The sequence below is a fragment of the Watersipora subatra genome, chromosome 8, assembly GCF_963576615.1.
Source record: "Watersipora subatra chromosome 8, tzWatSuba1.1, whole genome shotgun sequence".
NCBI classification, from domain to species: domain Eukaryota; kingdom Metazoa; phylum Bryozoa; class Gymnolaemata; order Cheilostomatida; family Watersiporidae; genus Watersipora; species Watersipora subatra.
The window spans coordinates 53,638,286-53,646,528 of record NC_088715.1 but is presented as its reverse complement, the minus strand read 5'-3'; the positions used below and the strand labels follow the sequence as shown (position 1 = coordinate 53,646,528).

At 33.3% G+C, this 8,243-nt stretch overlaps 1 protein-coding gene across 1 annotated transcript; it reads left to right on the top strand.

Moving 5' to 3' along the window:
* Positions 1-227: 227 nt before the first annotated feature.
* Positions 228-7,072, top strand: LOC137402733 (amiloride-sensitive sodium channel subunit alpha-like). Its single transcript, XM_068089237.1, has 4 exons — positions 228-340; positions 2,785-2,914; positions 4,646-4,791; positions 6,886-7,072. The coding sequence occupies exons 1-4, from the start codon at positions 228-230 to the stop codon at positions 7,070-7,072; spliced, it is 576 nt and encodes a 191-aa protein (XP_067945338.1).
* Positions 7,073-8,243: the final 1,171 nt, after the last annotated feature.

Below are 8,243 nucleotides of genomic sequence, written 5' to 3'. Positions count from 1 at the left end.
AGCCTGGTTCCTATATACATGTAAGCCGCGCGCACCAGTAGCAGGGTTGCAGATAATAATGAACTGAAAAAATACAATGAGCAAAATAGAGATTTTCTCCTTTGTTAATGAATTCAAAATTTTTTGGATAACTCCCAACTATACTTAAAGTAAATATTCTAACTTTCTTATACTGATCTACTGCATATGATAGCTTATATCTTATTTTAGAAGATTAGACAGCCGAAATGGCGAGTGAAAAAATTGATGGACACAACGCAAGTAGCTGGATAACATTCACTGAAAAAACGACTCTGCATGGAGTCCAATATACTACCAAAGAATCATCTCCAAAAAGACGGTGAGAATAGTTTTTAGCTTTTTAGCTGATTTTAGAAAGCTTTTCTTACCAAAGAAAACTGAAAAAACTGTGCTTTGAAGTTTTTGCTGTGAAAGTGCATAAACATTGGTTTTTGATTAACTTTCTTTCCTGGTAGCCAATTTTTTAATACCTGCTGACATTTCCCTTTATTGCACTGTACATAAATGAAAAAATGTTCCCTTATTTATATCAATACTTTATCTTCATTTATGCAAAACATAAATGAGAGTTTTTGGAAAGAGAAGCAAATATTTAGAAAAGAACTAGAAACTTTATTGAGCAATATTGTTTAAATTTTTGAAAACCACTGACAGACCTGAGACATGCAAAAACCCAAGCATTAACACATGGGAATAGCATCAACAAACTATAGGATGCCTCCTATAATGTAAATCTCAGCTAACGTAAATAAAACATGTAAAATCTTTTTTTTTATTGATCTCTTTGCCAAGTCAAAAACACAAAGTAGCCTGCACTACAAAGACATTGGTTTAGCCGGAATCTAGCAAAGAAAGTATATATTTCCGTGCATTTTTAAAGGCATACTTTGGCGTTGTTTAATTCATGGACTTGCTGTTAAGGAAAATGAAGGATATGAAGGAAAAGCCTCCATCATTGAAAAATGAATAATAAATTTTGTGAGTTTTTTATTTCGTTGATATAAGTGGTCACTATTAGTAGAAATTTAATAATATTTTTCTTGTAATTGATTCTATCCATAAATCAGTAATATTTATGACTACTACTGAGCTAAGCGATGCCTGAATTTTTTATTCATTTTCAAAAAATAAAATGCAAGACGCTTAGTAGCAATATGGATTTTTGAGAAAAGTGCTGAGAAGCAGGGAGCAGATGCGTGTAAAGATTCAATTAAATTGCTCAAAATATGAAGATGCAGAGCATTTACGTGAACTAGCGGACACACACATACCCAAAAACGCACACACTTGTGCTAACGCACACACGCACACAAACACACTTGCACATACGCTCACACTTGCACACACTCACACACACAGATGCACACATGCGCGCACACGCCCTTGCACATACACTTACAAGCACACATGAACACACACATACCCACACCTACACATGCACTCATACTCAAAGTCACACAAAAACGCACTTGCATAGATACACAAACACATGCGCACATGCACACGCACACACAAATACACACAAGCACACCTGCGCACACATGCCCACACGTGCATACGCAAACATGCAGACAAACACACTTGCACACTTGCTCACACTCACACACACGCAACCGTGAACATGCGCACACTCACACATGTGCACACACGCACACTTGCACTCACATTCACAAGCAAACATAAACACACAGACAAATGTGCACACACACACTTGCACGCATGCTCACACATAGGCACATACGCACACAAGCTCACACACTCACACACACACATATTCACAGTTGCAGATAAAGAGATTCTCATACACACACAAGCACATGCACACAAGCACACCTGCGCACACACACTCGCACGTGCATACGCGCGTGCACACAAACACACTTGCACACACGCTCACTTGCGCACACTCGCACCTGCTCCCACACGCACTTGTACACACGCACACCCATGCACTCCCACACACACTCACAAGCACACACGAACACACACACACACGCACACACGCATGCACGCACTCACACACACGCACACACGCACACATGCACACACGCACACGCATACACGCGCACACGCGCACACGCGCACACGCGCACACGCGCACACGCGCACACGCGCACATGCACACATGTTCATTGTCACACACAAACATACTTGCATACACACACGAGCACACGCTCACATGAACTCACTTGCGCATGCGCTCACACCCACATAATTAGTGCTGCCAAAACAGTGACAAATGGGTGTTTATTAATACAGACTCAATTAAAAAATTTTGAAAAACACAAATTTTTTATTACAAAAGTGCTGACATATTAATGCATAGAGTATATAGACAAGTGATAGAAAAAAACAGATGCATTCAAATAAAACTAAAAAAGTTGTATACGTTGATCTTAAAGGTGCAATTATGAAAGGTTTGGTTGATGAAGTGAGAATCTTGTTTGGCATGCTGAATTTTGATACAACTTGATAGAGTACTTGACTTTCATTATATTTCTGAACAAAATACAATTGGCCGCAGAACCACTAATTTAACTTGCTCTGTAACAAAGGCCAGTTCTATAGAAAACTGGAAAAATTATGTTGCATTGCTGCCACAGTCTTTTAGACCTAGCTATATAAATTGAGTTTTTCTTTCATGGAGACTGATTTGGTATATTGAAGGCCAAGCATAATAATTACCACAGTGACCCGCATAGAAATGTCTGCATAGTCAGGCTTTACTATTTTTGAATTGAGCTGTACTGATGTTATTTATAGAATATTCTGGAGCGTGATGATTCTCATAGGAGTAGGATACTTCACCTGGGCAGCATATCTTTTTCTCAGAGATTACAGCAAGCAGATTGTCAGCACAAAGATCAAAATTAAAAACTCTAAAGAAATGCAGGTATTGTTTATGTTAAGCATTGCAGACTAAGCTATATTTACCCAAATTTCAGCATTATTATATTAATTGACTCAAACGTTTTGGATTTAATCTAAAATGTTGTAAAAATATTTTTAAACCATTTGCTTTTGTTTAAACATTTGAGTTAAATAAACTATTAATTTGATACTTCCACTAAAGTTTAACCAATGAACTCGGGACAGCTTTGAACTATATTGAAAACCACTATCAAAGCAATTACGTCAAACTAAGTTATAATTTATTGTAAAGCAAGTATTTTACCTGGTTATTTTGTTTTTCTACAATCTTGTTGACTCACAAACATTCTACTCGTAATTACCCAAAAAACTGTACATCAAAAACTGTATCCCTGCCGGCCCTTTATGTTTTAGCATTTCAAACTCACTGTGCATGCAGGTATGCACTGTATTTCTTAAGGAAGGTATAATTTTACCTGTAATAAAAAAATCATGTTAAAAAAGTAAATGACACCCAAACTGCCACAATTAATAGTAATCTGATGCTGTGCTTAGTTGTACGAGCAGCGAAAAATAGCTTTTTAGAAATTTTAAATGTTTGGTTATCAATTTTTTTAGCCAAATAAATTATTGTGCAGGCTCATTTGTGACCAACTTATGCCTAATACTTTACCAATTTATCTGTCATTAACTTTGCGCATATTTTAAACTATTAACTAATTTTATAATCCTTTTGTAGCGTGTTTGCATAATTAGCTATTGCAAATCAATTTTAATAACTGCGATGGGCAACCACAAATGATATAAAAACGAATACTAGATCAACAAACAGGTCACAAATTGTTCTGCTATCAAACAAATCTATTTCTATGACCACCAAAAACTACTTCTTATTTATCATAACTTCAACCAGACTGTGACTAAACACATTCCAAGTTTGGTAGTTGAAGTTAAAATATAATTATAATGATTGTCAGCAAAATAAAAAAAACAAGATCATTTTTCTAAAACTTACCTGAATAGGTTTTATTACTCGTGAAGACACATCAAACTTGTAAGTTCCATATCAATATATCTGACAAAGTTTTAAAAAAATAAGATTAGCGTTATTTGAATATTGTTAAAACTGTTGCATTAGATCACTCTGAAATTTCACAAGGATAATAGCTGAGGATTTTTCAGTGACTAAATCAGGGCTACATATGTTATCAAGTTCAAGGTTAGCACTAAAACTAGCTGGATTTTGACTACTTTGTAATTATGACAGTTATAGCTGGAACACATGTACATGTATGATGTCATATTGAATATATGTGTAACTGTCACAGAAAATGTGCTAAAAACACAAACATAAAAATGAATGCTTTGTGATGGATGCTTATTATTGATTTCTAAAGATCAATAGAAAAAATAAAGATGTATTTGTTGGTTATGTTCACAGTTATTAAAGTTACACGTAGTTAAAGTTATTATCAGAAGAGGTTATTGTCAAAGTCTATTGTCAGTGCAACATAAAATAGGTATGCATTTTGATTAATCCATTGGTAAATATATTTTTAAAAGTTTCTGGTATCATTTCAGTTTAGAATATTCTACTTACAGCTTAGTACCTTCTCTTTTAAACAATTCAAACAAGTTTATAGTATTTGCAAAAAATTGAAGTCCGCAAATTTTTCTATTTGACTAAGAGCAAACATGAGAGAATATCCCACAACAATTCTGTCAATTAAGTCTCAAACACTAACTTTTTTAGTTCCCAACTGTAACGATTTGCAACAAAAACAACTGGAAGTCATCAGCAGTTTTTTCACCCTATGTGGACAATAAAACTCGGAAAGCAGTCGAAGATGTTCTGATGGATCTATATTTAAGAAGAGACCTTCCTCCACCACCTGGCAAGTAAGATATCAACATATTTTTCCAGCCTTACCATTTTATGGGCAGCATAACATTGCTCCTGCTCTTGTGTGGTGCTTTGATTATTACCAGGCATGACTTCAAAAGCTTTTGCAAACCTTATGTTACTGCAACCTTCCATTCATTATTCCAACTTTTTAGCAACTCTATTAGATTATCTACACAGCACTTTAAATACATTTTTGTCCAACTTACCCAATAATTCCTGGTTTCTGTTTTCAATTTATACTTTTTTTGGCAAGTGTCACAAGAAGCATTTTGTTGGCGGTTCACATTGTCAATAAAAATTATACAATCATTACATACAAAAATAAAGACATTACTCAGACAGTTTTACAAATGCAGTTTAGCTATTAATTTAGAGCTCGTAAAGTAATTAAATTTCTAATGTGCTCTACAATGTTGACTGCAAACACAGCAAAAATTGTCATCAAGCTTGGTCAAAAATTACTGACTACTAGAAACATTATAAGGAGCCACTCGAACTGTGATCCAAGCTAGTTGACTTGTTATTATATTGAACATATTTAGCTTTATTGGTTTCCAATTTTAACAATTAGCATATAAAAGCATAACAAATTCAAAACACTTCCTGTAAAAACTCTTCTCTACAAACCTCATAATAAGGATTATCCATTAAAAAATTGATTGGAAACATGAGAATATTAGATCAATACAAAAACCAATAGAACACTGCTGGAGCATTCAAAGTATAACCTAGTGAAGTGTTTCTATAAGTGGCCACGACATAAATAGAATAAGGTTTTTAACAAATACCTTTTACTGAGATGAAAACTCTAAGCTGATGTGCAAAGCTTGTAAAATTATCTTGTAAAATTATGTAGTAAAACAATAATAATTGTGTTAGAAAATAATGTAAAACAAAGTGTTAAAACTATTATTCAAAATTTTGATCACATACTACAACTAGAAAAATAATTGCAAAAAATATGAATTACTTCTTTGCCTCCTTGCTACAACGTGCCACTAACTGCATTGATGGAAAAGTCTTTTAATAGTGAATTCAGACCTGTTTTGACTGGTACCTTTGCATAATTTACCTTGATTATAACTGTACTATAGTAAAAGGTAATTGCAAAGTTCCAGGGCGCTTCTACATGTAGATAAAACAAACAGCCAAAAATTCTATTTTGTCAACTTTGTCCATGAATGAAGCCATGAAAAATTACACTCTAGTGCAAGGACTGTATAACCAGCCCAAATCATTGTTAGTCACGCAGAGGTTTTATTAAGAGAGCGTGTGATATGAATAAATAAGAAATGCTTTACATGTAGCAAGGCAACGCGAGCAAAAACCTCCAACAGATCTTTCAGACTCACAAAAAAATCATTATTCCGAGATGGTACTCTAGACACAATGCAAAAGTTTTCTTTATAAACATTATAAGCTGGCAGGTTTACTTTATTTTTAAGAACTTTTTAAGATCTGGCATTTATGAAAGTATAACAAGTAATTAGTATTTCATCAACCTTTTAAAATATTTGAAACACTTACAATACTTGCCTTGTAATGGAACTCTTAATTATAAAAAAGTGTGCAAAAATGAGTTGAATCGACTTCTCAAAAAGGCCTTTTTATAATGTTATTAAAGCTAAAAGCTGAAAATTGTAGCGCCAAAAGGTTGATCGTCCAAATAGTCAAAATGCTATAAGGTCAAAAGGCCAAAAGGCCAAAAGACCAGAAAGGCTAAAAAGTTTGACCTAAATAACAAAATGGCCAAAGGACCAAAACACCAAACGATCAAAGACCAGAGGACTAAAATAAAATTTAATTCTTTCACAAAGTGTTCAAAAGCTTATACCTGTTTGATGAGCATAAATTAAAGAAAGTTATTTTTCCATTCCTATGACAGAGTGCCAGAAAGTTTAAAAAGATTAAAGTTGCTTGACTGGCCAAATATATATTAGTTTGTTACTGTTTCAGCCATCAAACAAATTTTCATCAAACTTATACAGCTGTGCTGACGTAACAGTAACGGATGAATGCGTTGTATTGATCGAGTTGTTAAAATATGAGTAGAGAATCTCAATGTAGATATTTTTTTGCAATGAAAGGTACAACTGGAGCGATCCTATCTACTTGGGGCTGTCAAAGGACACCAATATCAGTAGTGAACGACATGAAGAAGAAATGAAGAAGATGTCTCACAAGTTAAATGAAACATTCATAAGCTGCCAAGTACTGGGGGTCACTAAACCTTGCTCTGAAGTACTCCAGCCGGAAAGGACTGATGCAGGTTAGATTTGGTTAAAATATTGACATACCAACATCTGTAACGTTTTATTAACTGGCTTGCATTCTCTTGAAGAATGAGTACTAACTGCTTACGAAGATTACCAAGTAACATAGTAGTGAGATGAAAGGGTCAGAACAGTTTTTACTTCTTCACAAAGTCAAAAAGAAGGTTTATGAATGAATGCAAAATACATAGAATAGAACTTAGGGTGTAAAATATTAGAGCTAATGTAGATAATAATTATTGAACTCAAGTTTGATTAGCATAGCACTGCAAATTCTCTGCTTTAAAAGGAAACTAATGGAAAGAATTATGAAAATATACCAGTCTTTGCTCACACAAAACAATTAGAAAAAATTGGTGCTCCTGGTCAGTTATATTTCTTGTATTTTTATATTTTTATAAAATATTTTTATTTTTATAAAATATATTTTATAAAATATATTATATTTTATAAAATATATAAAATATATTTTATTTTTATGAAACACTTAGTATTTTGCATAACATTACTGGATTGTAGTAAGGAAGAAAAAAATCAGTAAAGGATGTTTATCAAAACTTCATAACTTGCTTAATGTATGGACTACCCGAGTTATAAAGTAATTGTTGATGTTAGTCCTAGATTTCTTCATTGTAAGATTCACAGCTCAAAATACTAAAATAATATTCATTTTATGTATCATGGCAGTTTAAGGTTCTTCTTTATTATTAGTTCTTTGCTTCAAGAGAATAAATAAAGCCATAAATAATATCAATTGGTAGAGGATCATGCTTAAAGTCTTCAATACTTAAATTAAATTTTAGCTTGCAACATAATCAAGTGAAACTTTTTCCTGTGTCTTTAGTTACAGCCATTAGAACTGATAACATTGTTTCAGTGTAAACATTTCATATTGCCAAAATAAACTGGGAATATGTATAGCAGGCTCTTGTTAACAGAAAACATACATTTCAACTAAAAACCAGCCAAAATAGTGCTTTGTTAGTGTGGTATCTCCGTTTAACCCTGTAGCCAATGTGGTAAGTTTTAAACTGAGTTTAATTTACAAAAAAAGCTTTTTGATCTTTTAGTTTAAATGTTTTAGTTTAATGGTGAAATACTATAAAAATAATTCAACGGCATGAATAATCTGCCGTTGAATAGTATATCACCAAAAACTTTATGCTTAATCT